This window comes from Centruroides vittatus, unplaced genomic scaffold (genome assembly GCF_030686945.1).
Source record: "Centruroides vittatus isolate TY-2023 unplaced genomic scaffold, ASM3068694v2 contig_349, whole genome shotgun sequence".
NCBI classification, from domain to species: domain Eukaryota; kingdom Metazoa; phylum Arthropoda; class Arachnida; order Scorpiones; family Buthidae; genus Centruroides; species Centruroides vittatus.
This window is the reverse complement of record NW_027122172.1, coordinates 4,165,275-4,191,128: the sequence shown is the minus strand read 5'-3', so window position 1 is coordinate 4,191,128 and position 25,854 is coordinate 4,165,275. Positions and strand designations below refer to the sequence as shown.

Below are 25,854 nucleotides of genomic sequence, written 5' to 3'. Positions count from 1 at the left end.
TATACTATAACACTATAGATATATACATGTAAAATGGCAAAGCCGTATTTGGGACAAGGCTATGTCTTGGAGACTCACTACTAAGCGGGATCACTTCGACGCTCACGGCGGGTCTCGTTCTCATTCTCCAATCATCTTTGGTATCGTTGGTTTTGAGTGCAATCATTCAAACTTCTCCAGCCACAGCCACGACCACAAGTTCATCCACCATACATTTTCAGTGAAATTAACCTATCGAATGTTGAAATTTATCTCCGTTGCGTGACATCCCCGGTTGAATTTTTGTCAATGCGAAAATTTCCTGTTTTTGAAAAAAATAATGGTGGCTATTGTATCATTTGCAATTATTTTTTTATTTTTCACAAATGAAATATATATATTAATAAATGTAAAAAGAAAAAATAATTATATTTCGGAAGTTAGTTTTAATATAAAATTATAAAATTATAATGACTCGTCATCTAGTTTCAAAAAGTTCCAATGATGAAACGAGATATCTCCGGTCAATCAGTCAAGGTTACCACGTGGCGACCAGAAATATGTGGGGAATAACACGGGACAGGTAAATAGGTTTTTTTCAAAGATTTGTTTGTCAGAATTCAATTTAGAAACATTTGCTTTTCGAACATGTTTGTCAAAATTTGATTTAACAATATTCGTATTTCCAACTTACCAACAAGCAACGCATGCGCAAATCTCGCACTACTGCCTGTTTGTAGAGAGTGTCGCCATTTTGTATTTTATTGTGTTTCAGTTCTCAGTCCCCTGACTACCTGAGTCTGGTTTATTTTATACGCCCATGATTTGGGCACCTAATACTCTGTACCAAATTTGAACTCCTGAGATGTACTCCTTCATACCTCTAAGCTGACAAGCCAGCAGGACATACGATTTTATAAACAAGACATAGTCTTGTTTATAAAATTTTATGTTGAATTTTTTCCTAAAGACAGGACTTGAGTCAAGCCTAGACAAATTAAACAATTACAATTTTTTGGAGCCCCATATCTGAAAAGCACCTATAAATTTTTATATTTGAATTTAAATTGTTAGTGAACAAAGTGATCATTCTTGAAACCAATAATCTTTCAGGCTTTCATTTATTACCAAATCTGTAGAGTATGGATAGAAGCGAAGGTTGGATTGATTGAAAAATGATTGGTATTGGGTCATATTGGCAGAATTTAGTATCTTATCATCTCTATTAACATTATCTTCAGAAAAATGGGCAATTTCAAATGCTGTTTTCAAGCCATCAGCCTCAACACATGACTAATAATGTATGTTTTTTTTAAATCAGTTATTTTAACTTCTATTCTATATATTTGTTATACAATTCAAATGGTATCTATTTTTTTGTATGACCGACAACAATCAATAAAGGCCAAAAACATTGCTAGTTAACAAATTATTTCAGTTTCCTTAATAAGAGTATATTTCAACTTTAAATATGATTATTAATATAATATATTTATTCATTTTCTACAAGAATAATTAAACTTTTAATCAGATGTTTAAACAACGTAATGCTATACTTGTGTCCACTTTGGACGTTTTGTGAACTTGGACTTATTATACCGAGGGAAGAGAAACACATAATTTCCAATTAAAATATATTTATTGTAACACAATCTTTCACAATACAAAATTATGTTACAGTTAATATATTTTAATTGGAAATTATATGTTTCTCTTCCTTCAGTATAGCAAGTCCTAGTTCACGAGAATGCCCAAAGTGGACACAAGTATAATATAAGTAATTAAGGACAAAAGCGCGTATAAACATAACATTATATTATTATGTAAGATTTAGTTACAAATTCTGATATTTTTTACACTTTCAAATTATGATAGTGACAATTTAATAATTTTCTTTTTTATTGAAATTGTAATGTTTGCTTTTTATTTTCAGGATGAAGTTAATGTTCTTCCACTAGAACCATTACATTATGGTGATACCAGATACTATAGAAAAAATTCTTTTTATATGCACTATCCAAAGTAATAATTCTTTTTTAAATTATATAATTATGAATATCGTAAAAATTAAAATTAATAAAACCAAAATGTAATTGTTTACAGAGAAATTTTTGAAATCGAAATGACCGTTTCAGATGATCAATTTGTAAATGAAAATACTGCTGTAAGTTATTTTTGAAAATAATAGCGAGGTTGAGGCCGAAGTTTTAAACACAAAAACGTGTATGTCGGACATTCGGCGCCGCTTTCCTGTAAGCCTAGAAGTTTGACAATGGCGTTTGGAAAGTCAGTGGAATCACGCTCGACGTTCCAAATGCCATTGTCAAACTTCTATGTTTACAGGAAAGCGGCGCCGAATGTCCATCATACACGTTTTCGTGTTTAAGACTTCGGCCTCAACCTCTCTAATATAAAAATTTAACTTAAACTACTATAATTTTGATTTTTTTTTTCCTCCTCAGCTCTTTGAATGTTATCCTGGTTTTGATAAAAATGGAAACTATTTGTTTAATATTCCAGTAAGTAAAATAAGATTTTTTCTTTATACCTTTTTATTTTTCATTTTCTATTCATTTTTGTGAGATCTTCCTACATTTTGAGATCACCAAAGTTTTTTTGTAAAAGTTATTAGAATTATTGGAAGTTGATAAAATTTTAGTTTAATGTTTACTACTACATGAAAATTCATATAAACCTAATTTTTCCAAGATGGTTACTTTGCTTGGAGTGTCACTTCTTTTTTAATTAATTTCCTTTTGTATATTCAATAGCCAATTTGAAAATACAGCTGCATAGTTTTATGCTTCAAACTCCAGCATTTTGTCAGAACAAATTTATAGACATTTGATACTTACCTTAACAACTGTTTTGTAGGGAGTGTGTTCACTATATTTGTCTATACATCTTTAATGCTTAGTTTAATTATTTAAGTATAATTAAGGTATAGAAGAAAGGTATAGATAAGGTATAGGAGAAAATTTTCTTCTATACCATTTTTGTACAAAATAACTGCTCCATTGAGAATTTTTATAATTATTTAAGCTTGGATTAAATTTATAGTTTATTTAGATTTATTAAAAATTAACTGTAAACTTCCAGCTAATTTTTAATAAGTACAGCAATCTCCAAAATATTACACATTTTGGAGTTTGGTTTGTCTTCTTAGCTGATTCTTTTAGTCTACCGATAATTTTTATTCCTATGTTAGGAGTATTGTAAAAATGTGGGAATTTAAATGTATAAATTCTGATCTGTTATCCATAGAGAAATCTAATTTCTATGATTGGTTATTGGTACAAAGATATTGCTGTGATAAAGCTTGACTTTCTATTTCATATGAAGCTTAGGCTTACAAAAATATATTTAATAAAATGATAAAGTAAAATTTTTTCAGGTGCAATTAACAATATTGATTAAATAATAACAAAATATAGAGGTAGATTTATTATTTCAAAATTTACAGTGAACTACAATTATTTCACAAAATTTGCTGTTCTTGCCTTATGTTCTGCAAAATCATTAATTATACCATCTTAATATGTCACTCAATAAGTCTCCGGTCTAACTAAGAAAAACAATTTTTTTTAGAAATTTGACTTTATTCATCAACATACTCTCCTTCAAGAGTGTTACATTCATTCCAATGCTTCTTTAACTTTTCGATGTCTTTTTTGTAGAACGATCTGTCTTTGCTCTCAAAATAGGCTTCAGTTTCAGCAATCACTTCTTCATTTGAGCCAAATTTCTTTCCCTGGAGCATCTTTTTGATGTCTGCAAAAAGCCAGTAGTCACTGGGGGCCAGATCTGGAGAGTACGGTGGGTGAGGAAGCAATTTGAAGCATAATTAATTCAATTTAACCATCGTTTTCATCGACTTGTGATACGGGGCATTGTCTTAGTGGAACAGCGCTTTTTTCTTTTGCATGTGAGGGTGTTTTTTCTTGATTTCTACACTCAATCAATCCAGTACTGCCACGTAATATTCGCTATTGATAGTTTTACCTTTCTCAAGATAGTCGATGAACAAAATACCATGCGCGTTCCAAAATACGGATGCCATAACCTTGCCAGCTGACTTTTGAGTTTTTGGTCGCTTTGGACGACTTTCACCGACTGCTGTCCACTCGGCTGACGATCTTTTTGGTTCAGGTGTGTAGTAATGGATCCATGTTTCATCCATTGTCAAATACCGATGCAAGAAATCCTTTTTATCTCACTTGAACAGCTCCAAATAGCACTCTGAATCGTTGACGGGTTGTTGTTTTTGGTCTGGTTTGAGCAAATGCAGCACCTACTTCAAAAGCAACTTACGCATGCTTAACTTTTCATGTAAAATTGTAAACACACTACTGATATCTTTAAGGTGTCAGCTACCTCACGCAACTTCACTTTACAGTTTTTCGAAACTATTTTGTGGACTTTTTTATGTTTTCCGGAACAACTGCCAATTTTGGGCGACTAGAGCGTTCAGCATCATTGGTGTTTGTACGACCGTGCTTAAATTCAGCATACCAGTCAATAATAGTTGATTTCCCTGGTGCAGAGTCTCCGTAATGCTTATCAAGTCACTGTTTGGCTTCAACAGTATTTTTCCCCATCAAAAAACAATGTTTAATCAACACACGAAATTCTTTTTTATTTGTTGTTTTGAAAATTACAAAACTGGGGTCACTAAAACCATTGTAACCTGTAAACTAATTGTAAGAATGTCATGAAATTTTGACACGTATTGAAGGTTGGTACTATCCAGAAATCATACGGGTCTGTCAACAGTGTTGCTATATATGTACAGACTGGAGACTTGTTGAGTGATGTGTTATTCACATAATTATGTTAATAGACAGTAATTTCAAATTAGATAAACTTTCATGAATCATAGAAATTCTTTGGGAATTTATTATTAATTTTAACTATGAAAAACTATGCTTTGCAGAAGCACTACCAATTGGAAGAGTTAATAAGATTCTTAAAGCTACATGTAAATTTGGAAATTAATCTGTAATTTTACATATCATATTTAAACATTGCATTGGAGTTGTACAGAATGTAAATTTACAATCTGTACAACACCAATTGGAAAAAGTTGCTTCTATTTATTTCTCAATGTTCTTCATTTTGTAAAATGATATCTAAATACATACAGTATTTTCTTAATTCTTATTTTTCATTTTAGTATTTGTATGTTGTATAAAAATCTAAATGTAGGAGAATGTTGCTAACTTTGATAGAAATTATTCTTGATCAAAAATAGCAAAAAACAATTTCTAAAAAAATTACTTTTGGGATAATTTAAACTCAAATCTTCTTTATATTCATAAAAATATTTTTAGTTTCTTGTTCTTCTTTCTTTAAAATTTAATGAAATGCTGCTATTGGAGCATAGTTCATCTGCAATTTTTAAAAAATTACAAGTAGAATGATTAATACATTAAAGAAAAAAAGGCACAGTTACTTGTTAGTGCTGAAACTTTCTAATTTTTTGAGTGTTATCTATATACAAAATAAAATATTCACAAAATGATTGTACAGTAGACCCCCCTATAACATGGTAGATACATTTTGTGTTATGTGAATTCGTGTTGTACGAGCCAATCGCAGCCCGGCACGTGTGCAGTTTAGGGGGTACGGCTGTTTGAAAGGTTTTCTTCCGTAAAATTAACCGATTCTAGACTAATTTGACTCAACATTTCCAAAACACGTATAATTTTTTGGGAATAATCCATATAAACTATGCTATAAACAAAAAATTGTAGGATTACTTACCGAGTGCTCACTGTTCGACGACGCCATTGCTTAAGCTTGTTTTCGTCGCAGAGCGGCTCGTCGAACGATGGACGCGTGTTTCCCGATCGGCGAATTTTTCGCAGAAAAATAACTTAACCTTGGGGACATCATTAATAAAAATATAATTTTTATGGCCGTCGAATAATAATTGTTTTGAGTAGGTCCAGTGCTGGTTTAAATGCAACAGTTTGTACAATATCTGCTATTGGTCCAGATTTGACCAATCCTGTTGCGACACGAGTCGGCGATGACGTTTTACCGTGTTATACGAGTCTCTTTTAGCGTGTTATACGAATACGATCGCAATTTTTTTGCCATGTTATAGGAATCCGTGTTATACGAACCCGTGTTATAGGGGGGTCTACTGTATAACATCTTAACATTTTAAAACACATATATAGTATATTTTGTAAAATATTAGTTTCAAGCTTTCTTTAAAGTTTTATAGCATACTGCTTTATGTATGATGTTTTATAGTAGGTTATAAAGAAGTAATGCTGTATCTAATTTGTAAATTCATGTATTTAAATAATTTTATGAATAGATGTGTTGTAGCAGAAAAATGTATATGCTAAATGAAATTCAAGCAAAATTTTGGAACAAATAATTTTACCTAATGAAAAATTTATTTTATTAGCAATTAAAATTAACAAACAAAAATGACTAATACTAAAATATTACATAATAACATTATATAATTTTACTATTAATTATTAGTTAGTTAATATTCTTACTACTATTGTCAAGTGAGATATAACATAACTATTCAGGGAATATTTAGAGAAGTGAGATTAAGGGAACGTGGACTGGTCTTTATAGCTGCTAACACCACCAAATATATCAATATAAATAAACCTTTTTTGACTACAAACAGAACATAATGTTGATAACAGAAATGGGACATACATTTTTACAAGCCCTCCAAAATCTCTGTTGTCATCTTTTGGGAAAGATGAGAAATTTCCTTTCATTTGGAAACATGAATTTTAGCTCTTAGTGTGATGACTCATCACCTGCTGTCATCATATAATAGGTATATAAAACTTTAAATTAAAATACCTCCTGCTAGATTTCATTTACTTCAGAAAAAGCTGAAAAGTGTAGCCATCTCAGTTTTATATTTTATGTTATTTACTTATTTATTATCAAAATTACTATACTGTATACAGCACATACACTATAGGCATATATACAAAAAGCAAGTAATCTTACCTGTTGTTTCCAAAAAAAATGATGATAGCTGTTTTCTTATTTATTTTATCCTGGTATTCTTGAAAATTAATGTTGTATAGATAATTTTATATTTTGTCAATCAAGCATATAACTTTCTCATTATCTATATATATAAAAACGAATGTATGTCTGTCTGTGTGTGTGTTTGTCCTTCATGCATTACCACACCATTTATCCGATTGCCATGAAATTTCGGGAAGTTGTTTAATACACTCCCGCGAAGGTTTGTGGCATATGTGAAGACCACCATTTCCCCCCTTTCAAAAATATCTTTATATATGGATTAAGGCTTTTATGTCCAACAGATGGTGCTAACTCTGACGACCTAAGTTTGCTTTTCTGTGAGAATGGACTAAAACAGATCATTTTCTATCTATCTGTATAAATAAAATATAACATTTGTTTGTTCCTACCGATTCCTTTGAAATTTTGACACAACGTTGCATTCGAATACGCACGTGTTTTTATATAATATACACGTCGAAACTCCCCCCACTGGGGGGAGACAGACAGGATTAAGGCTTACCGTGAAGAACTTGGCTTCTATTATACTATTTTAGATGTGTTTTTTAATTGCATTTTAATAGGTTACGTCAACAGAATATATACTAAAAAGGGATTTTTCGATATTCCCCAGCAGGGAGAGGGACAGGATTAAGGCTTACTGTGAAGAACTCGGCTTTTATTATACTATTTTAGATGCGTTTTTGATTGCGTTTTAATAGGGTACGTCAAGAGAATGTACACTAAGAAGGGATTTTTTGAAATTCCCCCCACGGGGGAAGTGTTATACATTTATAATAGATACATTTTGAGCCACAACAACGCGTGGCCGGGTCAGCTAGTTCTAAATAAAATTTCAGGCTGTCATGTTTACTTCAAATGAAGATCACACATCTTCTATACACCTTTTCATCGGTTGCAAAGAAACAGTCTTATATTTTTGTTTGCGGCAGAAGAGTCATTTAACTACCATATAACTAATTAAATTTCAAATTTCTTTTCAGACATATTGTATAGTTGAATTTACTTGGCTAGTGTGTCATTGGCATAAGGAAACATTACTATTTTTCAAATATTTTATATTTTTACAGAGTTTTTCATCTGGTAAATATGAAAAACAACCATTTATGGGTGCATTATGCCATCCAGAGAAGATTACATCAAAAAGCACTTTAGATCTGCCATTAGATATTCCAGATTTAAAAGAAAAATATTTTAATGAGTAAGTTATTATTTATTCAACATTGGAATTTTGTAAACATTTTATAGTAGTTAATGAATACAAACTGGATATAAATAGTGTGTTTTAAAATAAGCTATTAAATGCTAGAAACTAAAGGTCATTAAATTGTTTCAGTTTCTCTTTTATCATTTGGGAGATTAAAAGCTTTAATTGTATGAGTTTTCTAGTGATTAAGACTATGATTTCTTTCTATAACTTCTTGTTTTACATACAATATTTACATTACATTATTTTAAATTCAAAGTTTAAGAAATTTTTAAGCTATTACCATATTACTTTATCTTTAAATGAGCAAAGTCATCATTTTGATAAATAATTTATTAATGTCTAAATATTTATTGAGTAGAATGTTTTTTCTAAGAATTATTTCTGTAGTATAGCATAATTTGTGTAATACACCAATTAGCTCAATTGCTAATTTATTAATGGCGTAATGGTTATAATAACAGTTTTCATAATAGTTTTTGATTATTTTTAAAAAATTAAGTTATTAGTTTGAATCAAAATGAGCTTCTTGAAAGAATATTTAAGGCATATAATGTTATACAAATTTAGAAAAAGTAACACTATTGTTATAGCAAAAAAACAATATATGTAGCATGTGTGGCAGTAAAGCCATACATGTCGCAAAGGACAGATGCTGGTTTAAAAAATTTAAGAATGGAGATGAAGTTGAACTCTTGAAGATGAACTTTTTTACAGAGACCTTTTGATTTAGAAAATGCTGAAATTGCTGCATTAGTGAAAGCTGATCCAAAGCTATCTACAAGAGAAATTATAGAAAAACTGAGTGTTTTTATCAACAACAATGAGGCAATTGTACCAACTAGGGAAGATAAAGAAGTGCGGGATATGAATTCCATGTGATATTTCAGAACAGAACTATCTACATTGAATATCTATACACTCAATTCTGTTTTTTATAGCAGATATATTTCTAAAAAATTTGATAAAAACCAATACTGTGCATGTGAAAAAATGGAAAATTGGTTCCATACTTTAAACTAGTAAAATAATATATTAGAGTGTTTAAATAAAATATTTAAAGTAGTTTATAAATGACAGGAAGGATAATTGTATCTTACTTATCAGCAAAACTTACTAAATTTATATTATTTACACAAATTTTATTTTTTATTGAACTTTTTTAATAAAACATCAAAACACATCTAGCTTTTAGCACCAAATGGCACACAAAAACTATTTCGTATTAAAAGAGATCAGAAGAAATGCAAAGAAAAGTTGTACAAGTAAATGTTTGAACTGCTTCAATGTCCTGACTACTTCAATCACGAATAAAGCCAGAATGAAAGTCTGATTGAGTGAGTTAGGTGGAAAAGCAGTTAATTAAGTAAGTAAACCAATAACAAAAAATAATAAACTATGTTTGTTTTATAAGAAACAAATTATGTTGCTTGCTTACAGTTTGTTTGTTTAGCTGCTTGCTATCTCTCTCTCTCTCTCTCTCTCTCTCTCTGCATGCCATATCAGAAATCCTGACGTCGGCAAACACCTGGTGCAGGTTAATAAGTGGTTAGTTAAGGCACCAAGGTGTATCCTGGGGGAAGTTACAACCAGAGTGGTTTCCTGTTGCCTTCTCTGGTGCACGATGTTACATGAGGGGAAATGCCTTCCGGGAGTCTTGTAAGGGAAACTGGCCCCTATTCATGTGTTACAAACATGGAGAAAACCCAGAAAACTCCATGGCTAGACAAGTTTAAATAAGTTATTAAAAACAGTCAAATTTTGAAATTTAACTGAAGCATATATAGCAGCCTTAAATGTAAATTTTAAGAATTTTTTTTTTAAAAGAGCAATTTGCTAGAAAAGGCAGTAAATATTTTTCTTAGAATTAAAATGAAACAAAGATTTTTTAAAAAGTCAAATTTACACTCAAACCTGTTTTTGTGCGGTCTTTTTTTTTGCGATTTTTTACATGTGCAATGTGTTTTGTGCAATTATTTTTGTGCAGTATACCAATTTGATTGAAATTCATATACCGCACACAAAAAATCACACAAAACAAATCGCACAAATAAAAAATCGCACAAAAATAGACTGCACAAAAACAGGTTTGAGTGTATAATGTGTTAAATCAAAACAAATCACATGAAAAGAGAATTAGTAGTTTTCCTCCACACTATTTAATCAAAATTGTATAAAAACAGAATTAGATGTGTTTTTCACTTAATAGGCAAGAGTAAACCCCATTTTTAGACAGATTAGTAACTGGGAACAAGAAGATGTCATTCATAAAAGATGGTGATTAGATTCAAAAGCTATTGCTGTATGTATGGTTGAGATATAAGGAGAAAACTATTTTGGGTTGTTGAATTCAAATGAAACAATAAATGACTGCCAACAATTAGAAAAACTTTGTGAAAAATGACCATACTTGACAAATGGGAAGGACATTTATTTTGTTACACAATAACACTTGTCCCACATTGCAACAACATTCCAACAAAAATTAAGAGACTTAATTGAGAAGTTCTCTTCATCTCCTTATGCCTCAATCTGGCATTTACAGATTACTAACTCTTTCAATCTATTTGGAACTTTAACACTCAAAATGAAAAAAGTGTTAATTCAAAAAAGTTATTCAGAAGCATACATAAACATTTTTTGAATAAAAATCTGATAATTCTTATAGGAAAGGCATCAGAAAAACTTATACAGGGTGTTTCACAATGTTTTGATGATTTCAAAGTTGAATAACTCGTGTTAAAACAGAGATACAGTGACGGTGGTGCTCTCTGTTAGTAGTGCAGACTGTCAACTTTCATCTCATATAGGTTACTACGTAGTATTGTGGCATATTGGTGGAAGCAACATTGTGTGTTCACGATAGAGTGCCATTTTTGCATCGGCAAATCTGTCGTGTGCGTGGAACGTGAATTTTGTAAACATTTTAAGATTCAGCTGCAATATCCAATTCCTGCTCATAGAACAATATTGAATTGGGTAAAAAACTTCTTTGAAACTGCCAGTGCATGCCACACAGCCAACAAGACCTTTGAAGTTCTCCACGAAGCTTTTGGCAATTGCATAATTTCCAAATGCATTCGTTTTGAATGGCCATCTCGCTCGCCTGATTTAACCCTGCCAGACTTTTACCTATGGGATTATTTGAAGGCAAGAGTGTACTCTGACTGGCCAAGAAGCTTGGAACAATTAAGAGATCGGATTCAAGATGAAATTTCCAGAATTCCTCCAGCAGTTACGGAAAATGTGTTTAAAAGCTGGGTGAAACGCCTCAAGTCTTGTGTAGCCACGAATGGTCGTCATTTGTCCGATGTAGTATTTCATAAGTAAAATTGAATAAATTTTGTACCTCGTGTAAAATTTTCACTGTTTTTAGCAATTAGTTTGTGAGTTATTCAACTTTGAAATCATCAAAACATTGTGAAACATCCTGTAGATTGATGGAAAAATGTCATATTTAATGGAGAACATTATATATTGGATTAAACAACTACTTTTTTATGTTAATAAAGTATGCTGAAACTTATAAAAAAAAAAAAAAACGTCATTACTTATGATTCAACCCAACATATTGAAAAAACTATTAATTAAGAACTGAATTTAGTTTTGTGATGCACTTTTTTCTTATTTATATTTTTAACAATTAGTTATTTTTGTATCTGATTTGTAACAAATGTCTTGTATCAAAAATGCTCCAGTTTTCTATGTTTTAATAGGAAATGTTATTAAAAGATTTTAAATTTTCCATATCTTTTTTTATAGATTTAATTATTTTTTTATCAAATTTGTTAAACGATACAAAGAATACACTGAGTTCAGTGTTATATACACATTTGCTTGTCGCAAGTACTTTCGACAAACCTTATTGTCGTCGTCGTCAGGCGAGTACATAAATTTGCCGAAAAAACTTTAAATAGAACTAATTCAATATAGAATAGAACGCATAAAGTTTTGCCAAAGCCGTTAAGAACCTAAAACAAAAGTTCAAAAATGTTCGAAAACCAATCGAGCATCTAGCTCCGTGACTAGCGAAGTTGTGCATGCGCAGACCCAAGCTCATGCTGCATGCATATTAGCCAATGCTAAAATGTTCTCAATCGCCTGTACAGTGTGACCCATACATTGGGCAGATCAAGAGTAGGAGTGTATTTTTCGTATCATTTATACAGTATTTGGCGTGAAAATTATCATAGTGATATTCAAATTTGTTAATTGACATAGTTTGATTTCTTGAAAATATGTTATAAAAAAGGCAATTTTTATAACAAAAACCTTTAAAAACTTATTTCATAGTACAAAAGTGGTTTTTAAACATTTAGATTATTTAAGAAGTTTTATATTAATATTTCTTAAGTAACATAAAAATACTTTAAGTATATTATATATTAAATTTTATTAAGAAATCTTTATTTATAAATATAGTTTAAATCTAATTATTATCATTATAATATCTTACGCATTTTGTTGTCAAAATTTCTTATATTCCATTTTAAAAATAACATATGAACATATTAGCAATGATGATCGATCATCTGTTATATTTATTAAAATGTATTTAAGATTTTAATTAGAACTTGTTATTGTATTCAAATATTTTCAATTAAATTGTTAAAAAGTAATAATTTTATAAATAAAATAAAACTTGTAATTTTTAAATTTAGAACTGAAATATTGAAAAATGTATCCTTGCCAACAGTGAAAAAACAAGAGGTAAATAAATATATTTATTATAGAAATTATAGTAAAACTTTATATTCTACTTTAATAAATATACAATACACTGGTAGAGAATGAAAAAAGAACACCATTAAAAACTAAAACATAATCAATGAAGTTATATGGTAGAAACAGCATGTTAAGAGAAGACAGTGATAACATATTTGAAGTGAAACAATGTGTTCGAAAGATCTTAAATCCACGCGACTGGCAGCGCATGCGTTGAGGAGCAATCGTGCTAATTGTGCGACTCTCGGCATCATTTATTTGGGAAGCACTCCTCACGACGACCTCAGACGCATGCAACGTCCCCACCCTCAACTTGCCTGAAATATGGGTTTACTTTATACTGGCGTCTAAACAACCAAATGTGCCGAGAGTCGAAACAATGTGTATCTTATCTTTTAACGAACGTCACATTTTCACAAGGCACATTGTAATGAGGTATTGAACCTCCATGAGCAGCAATACAAGTCTCCAATATGGCATACAAAAGGTTACAAATGCTAGATGTCTTGCTGGCAAATAGCATTTCATGCACTCTCTACTTGGACATGTAATTGAGAGATGGTCATTTCCTGCTGGAATATTGCATGGCAATTCCGCTCAAAAACGGCAGGATGACTGGCAATATAATGCCACTGATGTACTGTACATACTCGTATTGTTATTCAGTATACCCTGCACAAACATTCATATGTGTATGAGAGTGATAACTAATTGTTTCCCAGATTGATGCCTGGGCTCTATGTATTGCCTGCAGACGAGTGATGGAGGAAGTTACTTACCTGGATGTCGTTGAATGCATAAAGGACGGAATGTTAGGAAATTTTACTTGCATCTGATTCTTACAATCTTCGACACAAGTTTTCTGAATACTTTGGACAAATCTGCCATTATTCAATGAAAAATTTTTAACTGGCTATATTTAATGAATTTATAACACAACTTCTTAAATATTCAGCAGAAAATTTCTGATTCTGCTAAACTAATGTTTTTGAGTTAGTGTATGGCTCTTTGTCAAGTTTTAACTTAACCATTTCAAAATCATCAAAGAAATGCCAGTGTTTGGAAATATTTAAATACAGTAGCATTCAAATAAGAGAATTGCCATATAACTGACAAACTTAATAAAATAAAAAAGAAAGAGAAATACACCAAAATGTATTCTTATTGACTAACTAATGCTGGGATAAGTATTAACATGAACATCATCTGTGTCACATCAAACAAGCAAACATCCAAATCCATTAGTACAATAGGAGTCATTTAAATATGATGTCACCAATTTTGTTCTTTCGGACTTAAGACCTAGCTTGGTGACAAAAGTGACAGGATTCTCCCTATCACTTTTTGTCATCAATTTTTAGACATCCCCCTATACTGATATTACACTTGATCTACTCCTGATATTAAAATCAAGTATTTCTGTTTCATATTTCCTGCCATGTCAAGGCTAATCTTAAAAATAGGTCAATAAAAAAAATTCTCTAATTTACCACAGAAGAATCTGATGACACTGTACTAGATAACTCCTAGACTAAAGTTAGTATGTTATATATATTTTCAAGTATTTAGTATGATATATTTTTCAGTGCTATCTATATCTATATCTGTAAAGATTAAATTGTTGTCACTATCATTTCAAATTAAACTTATTAGAGTCCAACTATTAACTTTACTAAAGTGCAACTATTTAAATAAGCAAGAACTTACTATGTGATTATTGATCAAAACACCTATGCATAATGATTTTGGTAAAAAATTATTTCAAATAGGAACATTTTTGAGAATCTTTAGGACATCACTATTCTACTAAAACCTTGTCACACACTGTCACAAAATCCTTACATATTCCCTCCCCAGTGTGGACATTCTATTTGAATGAACCTATATATAATATTACCTTAATCAGAGTGTATATCTTTTAACAGCAATTTCCACTGCATCTACTGGAAATCTATGCTGCATCCCTCCTGTTGGTAAATTTACTATTTGTTGCCTTTATATTTCAAACATTTCAGCAAATTTCATCAATTTGCTCTGTCTAACTGGTCTTATGATCCTGGTTTTCTCACGTTCTATTATATTATCATCCTTGATAGCAAAGGCTGGTAATGCCATTGTTATGCTCTACATGTCAATTTAACATGTTCTTTTATATACGTAAATATCACTAAACAATCGCCTAAATAATCAGGCTATAACACCACTATAAACACTACCAAACAATCTCCTAAGTAGTGTTATAGCCTGATTATTTAGGCGATCATTTGGTGATGTTTATATATATGTTACAGTAAAAACCCATTTTAACTAGTTGAAACTAGTTTTTACTGGATGTCATTGTTATAATCTGTTTTGTCTAGTTAAAACTAGAATTTACTGCTGTACATGTTTTGATTTTAGATAAAACTAAAATCAAACATTAACTTTTAACTTTTAACATTAGTTAAAACTAATTTTAGCTACATAAATATGTTTGGGGGAAATAAATAAAGTGACGATTGGGATTAAAACATTTGTATTATTTAATACGATATTTATTGAAAATATTGGTCACACATCTGTGTTATTAACATTAATTAACCCTTTGTCCCCGAAGGCACCGATCGATCGGTACCCAGGCTTTTTAAGCAAAACTGTACCGATTCGTCGTTACTTTTGTAAATATTGATTTTTGTAAAATTTATTAACAACGGATATAATCTCGTTCGATACGAAGCGAATAAAGTATAATAATTCATTATATTAGTTGATAGCAGTATAAAATTTTGATTTCAAACAAATGTTTGATATAATGCGCGATAATTTCACAACGAATAAACATACATGCATAAGTGTTATATCGAATTGTACAAAACAATATTCTACGTCTTTCTGGCTCAGTGCCAGCAAACAACTAGGTAACTAGACAATGTTAATTTTCACAAAATGTTACAAATTATCAAGTTTGTGTGTCAGTTCTGATATATATTATTTTTTTTCTTATAAATTTTTCTAATAAAATGCATTGAAAAATATCATATTTAAAACTAAAGATATTAATAAATGTAAGTGATTTTTTTCATATAGATATAATGATAATTTGATTTTTGGTGAACTTTTAAAATAACATCGCCCGACTGACCTATATTGCCTTAGGAGGGATCGCAAAATAAACGTAAACAAGATGTCGGGGGAAAAGGGTTAAAGCGATACGAAATTCGTCATACACTATAGGAACGTGTTAGCCGAATGACCTTGGTCGAAACAGTTTTTACTAAGCCATTTTGTTAAAACCTGTTTTGTCTAGTTAAAACTAGTTTTAACTCAAAATCATTTTTGACTAGCAGTAAATTCTAGTTTTAACAATGACATCCAGTAAAAACTAGTTTTAACTAGTTAAAACGCGTTTTCACTAAAAACGGGTTTTTACTGTAACATATACATAATTGGCTTCACAATGATTATCTTTTATATGTGTTTCAAGTTTTCAGAAGTGTATCCAACATATTTCATGCAAATGTTAAATTGATTGTTTCTATCTGGAATCTGATAGACACCCAACTTATAGTATTCTTGTAGGGTGCATCACTCTTTATCATTTCATAATAATGATCTACTGTAGGAATCCTTTTATATACAATTTATTACAAAATAATTAAAAATTCTGTAATAAATTGTAGGATATCATGAAAGTCGACGAGTGGTTTATCATTATTATTATTGTAGGATATCTTTAGAGTATAGCCTTCTTTCCTAATTGTGGAAACTGCAATTAGGAAAATAGGTTATACCTTACAGAAAATTATAGGGTTTTGAGATCATTATTCTCAATTTTCAATATATCTGTTAAGGAAGATGTTTACACGCATTTCCATTCAAAATTCAAGACGTGTCACTGCATTTAGCTTGTTTGGGAAGCTTGATATTATCTTTCCAGACATCTTTACGTAGAATATTGTTTAATGGTAGTCTCTACCATTATTCTTTGTCGGAGAAGTTAGGAATTTATAAAATTCCCATTAGATATGATTCGGTAAACTCGGATCTTTCTTACGTAGGAGCTACATTTAGAATTCTAGCCAATAGATTATCTGAACACTGGAATGATATTGTATCTATAAGGTGAACCACAGATGTACTTAAAAAGGTATTGGATTATAATTATGAGCTATTATGGTCAAAAGCTAGCTTACTGTGTTATTTATTTGGGAGATGCTATACATTTTATCTTGTGAATCTTGTAATTAGCCCACATTTGAACTTCTGCATTATTTGGTGTCTCTCTGTAAGTCAGTTAAATAGGATTAGATATAGTAGGTTTGGATAACTAATGATGATATGAAAAGTATTGTTAGTATTAATATAATAATTTTGTTTCTTATCTACACTTTAAATCCTGTAAATTTAAAATATATTTATTCTTTTCCAAGTCTTTCAGGAAGTTTGTATGTGTGTGTTCTAATTTTGAAATTGCCTGTACTTTTTTGCAAGTATTTTTGACAGTCATACGATGTAAAATGTGCTTGCAAATTTTTGTGAAATTGGTTATTATATTTTTATCAATTAAAGTTCTTACTATTATCTGTTGGCATTAAGTTTACTTTATTTCATTAGCCATATGTCATGTCTTTGAGTGTCTTGTTGTGAGGCGACCTCAACTTTGTTCTTAATTACTTAGTTTTGTTTAGTAAGGTTTATTTTTAGGATTTTATTTAGTTAGGGCAACTTCTTACTTCCAACTGGAAAAAAACTCAAAAAGCACATTCCATGGAGACTGCCATTATCGTGTGACCTTTGAACTTCCATAAAGAAACCAAAATAACTTTGGAACAAACCAAAAATATATCAAAAATCTAATTTGTTTCATACTTAATAGTAATTACAGAATTGGCAGAACTAAAGTTGCTGCCGGCAGTAAACACGTGAGGTATATGTCGAGTCAAATATGTAAATGAGGTAGGCAGCAATTGTAATGGCACCGATAGGTATAATTAGTCAGATGGAAAGTGGCAATATCAAGGAAAGGTTTAGCACTGCTAGATTAGAAAAGGTAATCGAGGACTAAGTGTATAATTGCTTATGTATATATTAACTTTTGCTATTTCAGAAGTTCTTCTAATCAAAGAAGTTTTGAAGATTAATATATTATTTAATTTTTTTCTAACACATTGTGATATTTAATAACTTTTTTGTATTTATAAGCATTATAAAATCCTTGTTTTTTTTACTAAATAATCTGTCAACTTTTATATTGTTGTTGATTAATCCTTGTGTATATAGTTTTTTTTAAATAAATGTTTTCTTTGCCACAGAGAGGTCAGGTCCACCCCTCTCACAGACCCAGCTGTAGAATTTCGTCCCTGGAGCTAAACTTGTTTTGCAATAGAACTAAACTTTACTAATACATTACTACCACATTACCACATTACATACTAATATGAATTAAACTAATACATTATACATGTGTGGGAACGCCGGGAGGTAGCCGGAGTCGTACCTTCTTTCTTTTGGCTCACAGGTCGGCAAGACCCGCCCCACTGTCGCGGATGGCTAATCGTGTCTGATATCCCGAATTGTCGGGATAAGTAATTAATTGTCAGGTCGAGTGGAGGAAGCGTGTGGGTTCGTCGATAAGATCACGGCGATATTCAAATAATCAACTACACTTAAACAAAACAACGGTTTATTGGAGATCAAGATTAATACAAATAGTCTGGTTCCTAACCGCGGGGCTAAGAGAGAGAGTTTACAATGTTCGGGATTATACCTCTTCCTAGGATGGATAGACTGGAATAGTAATCGTCTTCAGATCGGTCTCTCTCTGGTCGTTGAGGTCGGCAGGAGGATCGGTCGTGGTGGCTTGTCGGCGGGCTTTGTCGTCCTCAAGTATCGGCTCTAGATTCTCGATCGGGATCAGACGGGACGGGTGTCTTATTCGGACCTTTGGCAACCCCGTTTGTTGTTCTTACCCCCTTTATATACCCTGGGTCATGTTATAGTCAAGTACCAATCGTGAAGGGGGATGATTAACTCTCCGTGACTCAAGTTTTGAATCCAGAGAGTCAGGAAGCCTCTCTGAAGGAGGAAGGATGAATATCCCGTCTATGTTTTGAGTTTTTCTAACATTTCCCATGGGGGGAGACATTGAGGGAAAATAATACGGGCTGTATTCGGGACCAGGGTCCTCACACATGCATGCCTGCCATTTGAAGATCTTCAAACAACAAATACCTGAAAAATTCTTAACACTGAGCTTCCACAAACCTCTTTATAGGATACCTGAGTAGTGATTTTAAGGCGCCAATGGCATTACCTAGCTTGCAATTGAACCATAACTGTAAGCATTTACATATCTATTTGAGATTAGTTGCAGTTTTTTGCAATAATAGGACAATTTTATCTAACTATTTCGTTAACAAGTGTATTTTTTCAGTTTTATTTCCAAAAGTTTATTATTTAGTAGAAGTAGAAAATTATTCCTAACTTAAGATTGAATAAATTATAAATTAACAATTTTTGTATTTCATAAATATAAATTTTATATTTTAATTTTTTATTATATTTTTTATTTAGAAATTAAATATATTATCAGAAGATGAAGGATTTAATGAAACGGATTCACCCTTAAGTTTTCACTCCGGATTATCTTGTTACAATGATATCTGGGAGATTGCTCTTAAGTCGGATCAGAGAGATTATTTCTCTTGGGAAACTGTTGGATGGTATATTTAGTTTGATTTTTATAATACATGATATTTTTTAGATTAATTGTTTAAATACTTTTTTTTTGTAGTTCAAATATTATGAAAGAAAAAGCATTTATTACTGAAGCAGGACCAAGGGCAACTGAAATGATTCATCAAGTTCATCTTTATGAATTATATCTAATGGATCCTACTTTTTCAGTTGTTCCCACTATCACAGTGACACACAAATCTTTAATCAGAGATGTTTTTTATTTGTTAATTGGGGTTCCATCAAAAACATTTCTTTACATGAAGGTAATGCTATTTAATTTCATTTTACATCAGTTTTAATAACTTGGCAAATTAGTACTAAAGGACGTAGTTAAAATAAACAGCAAATTAGAATAGACAGTTTTATTTACTATATATATAATGTGTAGTTTTTAGTTTTTATACTAAAACTACATTTGAATGACTAAAATCAAGTTTTAGATTTAGTTTTAGTAAGCTAAAACTATACTAATACTGAATATTAAAAAGTAATAGTTATTAGAAAGTATAATTCTATATTTATTAAGACCAAATAAATATAGAAATATATTTTAAAAAATGAAGGATACATTCTACAAATGCATAAACAAACATCAATGTAACAATTCTTTCATCTTATTTTATGTAGATAAATTAAAATTAAAGAAAGTTTTTTCCCATAAAAATTTGCACATATTCTATGAGAGAGAAAATTATTTTCATTAAATCTCAGTTGGGTTTCTTATGTAATGTAACTGGTAAATAACACTCACTGAAACTTTTTGATATCTTCAGTTAATAGTCAATTTTATAAGCCTTTATTGAACCCCTTTGAACACAACAAAATTGTGTAGGTCATTGATACATTACAGTCATGTTTAGCTAAGAACTTTCATATAAACTGGTTGATAATCATTTAGTTTATATTAGGTAATTCTTACAGAAGAAATGTTTGTAAGGTGAACAGTTTTAGTATCTCACTCAAATATTACATAAATAATGCACAAATTAATTACCGTTCTGTATGCTTATAAAATTTAATGAATATGTATCAATGTTTCACTGAAATTATAAAGCTGTACAGAAAATTAAATGTTCTTGTTATAACTATTCTGAAAATATAAAGAAATAACTTTGAATGGTCACATTCTTTTCATTTATCCAAACTTTTAATATTTTGTATTTACTAAGTTATTTCTGTTAATAAGAAGCTAAAACAATATCTACATCTCAAGATTAAATATTATTTAAATATAATGAGAAAATAAATAAATGAATGTAACAAAGAAACTTAATTATATATTTCAATAGCAACTTTATTCTAAGTTCTGAATAACTCAATTATTTTTATGGTATCAAACTACTTTCTCATAATAAATGCTAATCCTTATTTTATAGGAACAAATGATGTTTACTGTTAAAGCTGGGATCCATTTAGCTGGTTTGACTCCAGGTTGTACTGCTAAACTTCTAGAAAGATTTGTTGATAGTGGTACCGAGTACTGTCGATTAGAAAAATTTGCAACAGAAATTAGTTCGAATGTATGCTACAATAAAGGTAAGTCTTTGGCTTTCTTATCTTTATGTAATATATAATTATGTTGTAAATGAATGAAGTTCTGCATTTGTTGAACAATTTTTAAACATTGTTGTAATGCTAAGTATGTCTCAAGTATTCTTGTTACTTATACAAGGTTCTTATACTTATACATGTTTACAAAGACATTATAAGACAGAGTCTATCACAGCTACACAATGCAGTTTTTGACTCCAGTTTGGGCAACATGATCACCCTAGTTGTAATACTCTGTTACTCTGGGTGTCAAAATGGCTTCAAGAAAAAAGTATAGAAGATAGCAAGTTTTTGTGATGTCTTTGTTCAGTAAGTACATTGTGATGTGAATTGTGAACAATGTTATTTGGCATAGTTTTGCACAGGCAGCTCACAGGCAAGCTGTTGCACTTGGTATGGCAGATGGCAGCATTTGCACAATCTTCATTACCATCTGTACAGGATCCAAGCTGTCCAGAGCTTAGTGAATGGGATAAGAGACAGCAACTTTAGTTTTGTGAGTTTTTGTAGTTACTGAGAGTTGTAAATATATTGTAAATAGGTTACTGATGTCAGATGAAGCCCACTTCCATACGTCTGGATTTGTGAATAAACAGAACTGTCATTTCTGGGCTGATATGTGAAACAAAGTTTATAAGCAATATTTGGCCAGTATCAATGATTGAAAAGATTGAATTTGTGAGTGCACTTAGGAGATTCCAAGAGATGTTGTAATAAGTTATATTTTCTGACCAAGCTGAATAAATGTATTAATTGTATTAGTGAACACTAAACTAATGTCATTTTCAAGAAATAGTGTTTTACATTAATTATCCACAGAAATAGGAATGTATCTGCCTGAAATAATGATTTAAGCAAAAGATGAACCCCTTCCTGAACATTAATTTCTTTTTTAGTTTTAATATATGAAAGTATCATTTGTTCTGCTGGTTCACTCAAAATTTTCTCTTCTCTTTTCCCAGACTGCATTCTTACATTGTTTGCAGAAAAATGTTGAGAAACTGGAGAGAAAGTTTTTTTTTTTCAGGAAATATATTAGTTAGATATACATTGTCCTTAAGTTGTTAAGAAAAATCACAGACTGGCTAATGAGGCCACTGTAAAAGCCAAAGCGTATACCAGGATTTGAAGTAGTTAATAAAGATTTTTGTGGTGTGTGATTAGTTGATTAGTCTGTATATAATAACTACAATAGCCAATCTAATAATTGTATAAATAGATATATGTGGTACAATCCAAAAGTTTGGGGAATGCAGTAATCTACGACAACAAAAGCATGTATTTGAAGTTACAGCATATGAAATGGATTCTACCAAACCACCTCTACATATTCAGGTTAATTTCACCCATGTCATGTGATTAAACCGCGAGCGCTGCTGTTTTTTTCCGGAGATAGTTACCTTTGTCCTGCGACGTAATCAAAGTGGAGTTTCAAAAACAACCTCCAACATTTCGACTTCACCGTGACCTTTCACCGTAGAATCACCGTACACCTTTCTTAGCAATTTTAAAATCTCCGTAGGTGTTTTACCTAAACGCCGACAAAATTTAATGTTGGAGGTTGTTCTTGAAACTCCACTTTGATTACGTCGCAGGACAAAAGTAACTATCTCTGGAAAAAAACAGCAGCGCTTGCGGTTTAATCACATGACATGGGTGAAATTAACCTGAACACGTAGAGGTGGTTTGGTAGAATCCATTTCGTATGCTGTAACTTCAAATACATGCTTTTGTTGTCGTAGATTACTGCATTCCCCAAACTTTTGGATCGTACCACGTATATTGAATGAGCAATTATTTATTGTGACATTTTTGCAATGGTTCACTACAATTTTTAATCATATTTTTAATTTATTTAATTTAAAATATATGCTCTCCACCTCAAATTAGTAGTGGCTTGCTCTTGTACATCATACTTTTTCTTTAACAATAGTCATGCCAGTTGTCTATCTAATACTTTTCAGGAAAAAATTTCTGGTTTGCGTCAGAAGTTCATATATAATTAATAGGGGCCTTTTGCTTCTAAGGTTTTTATATCTGCTCTCATATTTTATCTATCTCTGTTCTTGAGATTAAGGAAAGACAGTGGACAGACTGTAGGAATTTATAGGTCTAAAATTTTTTCAAGTTGTAGCCCAGTTAGATAATGTGTGTTGTGTTGTGTTTTTAAAATTCTATTCAATATCATTGGAATACATTTTGAAATTTCAAAAATGTGTACCTCTCTAATTGCAGTAATTGAGGATGGCTCGAAGAAAGCTTAAAACATTTCTGAAATGAAAAGTTTTTGATTTTTGTAAATAAGCAATATATTTATAAGTTTGGAAATATATCAATATATGCAATATAAAGTTTAATGGAATTTTTGAACACAATACATATTATCTTATCTCATATAAAGACAATATTAACCACTCAGCAGTGAGGGACGTATATATACGTCGAGGGCGATCATGTGGCAGTGGTGAGGGACGTATATATACGTTAAATTCTGTTAAGGGTATCATTAAAATCTAGCCAAAAACTACCGCAAAAAAAAAATTCACATAAAAAATGAATTATGTAACAATAAAAAAAGACTTTTCTTTACTAGACATAACTGTTTACAAATACTTTTTCTAAAACGGAAATGAGAAAAATTGCGTGAAAAAATACTTTAAAAATTTTTCGGGTATATTCTCCACTATCAAGGGATAGAACCATACCTGACTCTCCCACTGCTGAAAGGTTAAAAGAGAAGGCTATGCTGCAGTTTTGTCTTTCTTTGCACAGCTTCTCAGTACTGAACTACTGTACAGTATTTAAGAATGGTTAAAACCAATTTCAAGTGGCCATATGCCACTGTTTGCAATTTAGTCACTTCTGATGGAGCAAATGAATTGCAAATAATAACATGTGGCTATTCTGTGGTTACCAAATCACAAAATAAACTGATTTTAGCTATTCTTAAAATATATTTTAGTCATTGATTTAGATTTCGTATATCTTAAACCAGTGTCAAGTATATGACTGTGCATATTGATAGAATGCTATGAGTTCAGTAATGTTCATATGCAGCATTTTGGGAGTGATGTGAATTTACTAGGGATGTTGGATCGTCGGCCAAATTTGGATATGATCCTCGGCTTTTTATAACTCACTAATATGCTTAAAGCAATTTAACATATTTTGTTGTAAATAGTATTTTGTCTATGCACGTTTTGTTATACAGTAGAGCATCGGTTATCCGACCCCCAATTAACCGACTTATCGGTTAACCGACCGCGTTCTAGTCGGCAAATTCAAATGTCCGCTAGTGATGTGGCGCTACAATATTTGGTTATGTCTTGGCTACTTTAATATTATTTTTGTTAAATTTTTGCATCTTTTTGCTGGCAGCACTGGCTTGACCATGAAAGGGAGGCTAGTATTTAAACCAGGCCTAATACACTATACTAATAATGTATTTTTTCATACTTTTCAGTTATCCGACCAACCCCGGTCCCCAATTAAGTCGGATAATCGATGCTCTACTGTAATTATTTCATGCAGTTTTTTGTTACTTACCTTTTGTTATTGTTTGTTGTTTGTATAGTTTTTGTTATCATTATATTTATTCAAGTGTTTTGCTGTAAATTATACAGTAGAGTCCCGTACAACGCGCAAATGAAGCAAGCAACAACCCCTAAATTTTGTTAATCAGAGGTATGCTTTTTTTTCAATTTATAAGCCAAGGTTTAAACTTTCATAAATTGTGTGATAATGCAGGTTTCGATAACGTGATTTCCTATAATGCGTAACGAATCCCCTGCATTGTACAGGACTCTACTGTATTTACAAACATATTATCTTTAAAGTATTTCTACATATCTATATTTATTTATTTTGTTAATATATGATAAATATATATATATATGTTTTATTGTACAGTATTTTTAAAAAAATTATTTTAAATTTTTATATAAAGGAATTTATTCTTGTTCAGAATGAATAAAAGTCAATTGAAGGAAAGAATAATTAAGAAATCAATACAATAGTAAAATGTTATGTATATAATGAATTAGGTAATTAATTTTTGTTTTGTAGGTTTAGTAATGCAGGCTTTTAAAGGAGGATTACAACAATACCTTCATTATTATCAAGCTATGGTACTTTATCTATCACAATATGACTTTACTGTATTACAATTAGATCAAACTTTTGGAAAACTCTTCAGACAATTAAGGTATAAAGATTATATAAATTTATACTAATGTAATTTTTATGGTAATTTTTTATGAATTTCAAACTGTATTTCAGCTATATTGCAAAACTGTGCAAATGTTCAAGCTCATCTAATGTTAGTTCACAAGTCTTTTTTCCTCAGGTTAGTTAAAAATTTTAATTTTAAGATATTTATTTTGGTTCATAAAATTTATTTTTTAATAAGATTTTACAAGTACAATGCACTTGATGTATATATATTTGTCTGAACACATGAATATAAAACACATTACTGTTAGCAGGTATGAAAATGTGAGAAACATGGGATTAATGAAAACAGATATTTAAGTTAAATTGAATATTGAAATGGAGACTCCATGTAATGTTATGTTATGATACTTGGTATTTTATAACATAGAATTATGAATAATAATCTCATTTTATGCACTTTT

General features: G+C 30.7%; 2 protein-coding genes and 1 pseudogene across 4 annotated transcripts in view; 1 reads left to right on the top strand and 2 right to left on the bottom strand.

Annotated features, from left to right (window-relative positions):
• The window catches only part of Grip (Glutamate receptor interacting protein), a 330,265-nt gene that overhangs the window by 42,637 nt on the left and 261,774 nt on the right, over positions 1 to 25,854 (bottom strand). The gene's annotated exons all lie outside the window — the stretch shown is intronic.
• Positions 1 to 25,854, top strand: part of Grip163 (gamma-tubulin complex component 6) — a 73,182-nt gene that overhangs the window by 6,165 nt on the left and 41,163 nt on the right. For all 3 annotated transcript variants that reach the window (XM_067269334.1, XM_067269332.1, XM_067269333.1), the window contains exons 5-14: positions 1,913 to 2,001; positions 2,083 to 2,143; positions 2,442 to 2,498; positions 8,091 to 8,221; positions 12,889 to 12,937; positions 19,505 to 19,653; positions 19,725 to 19,932; positions 21,046 to 21,205; positions 25,286 to 25,424; positions 25,499 to 25,565. In XM_067269334.1, the coding sequence (XP_067125435.1) occupies positions 1,913 to 2,001; positions 2,083 to 2,143; positions 2,442 to 2,498; positions 8,091 to 8,221; positions 12,889 to 12,937; positions 19,505 to 19,653; positions 19,725 to 19,932; positions 21,046 to 21,205; positions 25,286 to 25,424; positions 25,499 to 25,565 (1,110 nt within the window). The remainder of the gene's footprint in view (positions 1 to 1,912; positions 2,002 to 2,082; positions 2,144 to 2,441; positions 2,499 to 8,090; positions 8,222 to 12,888; positions 12,938 to 19,504; positions 19,654 to 19,724; positions 19,933 to 21,045; positions 21,206 to 25,285; positions 25,425 to 25,498; positions 25,566 to 25,854) is intronic.
• LOC136974482 (histone-lysine N-methyltransferase SETMAR-like) lies at positions 3,578 to 5,769 on the bottom strand (annotated as a pseudogene).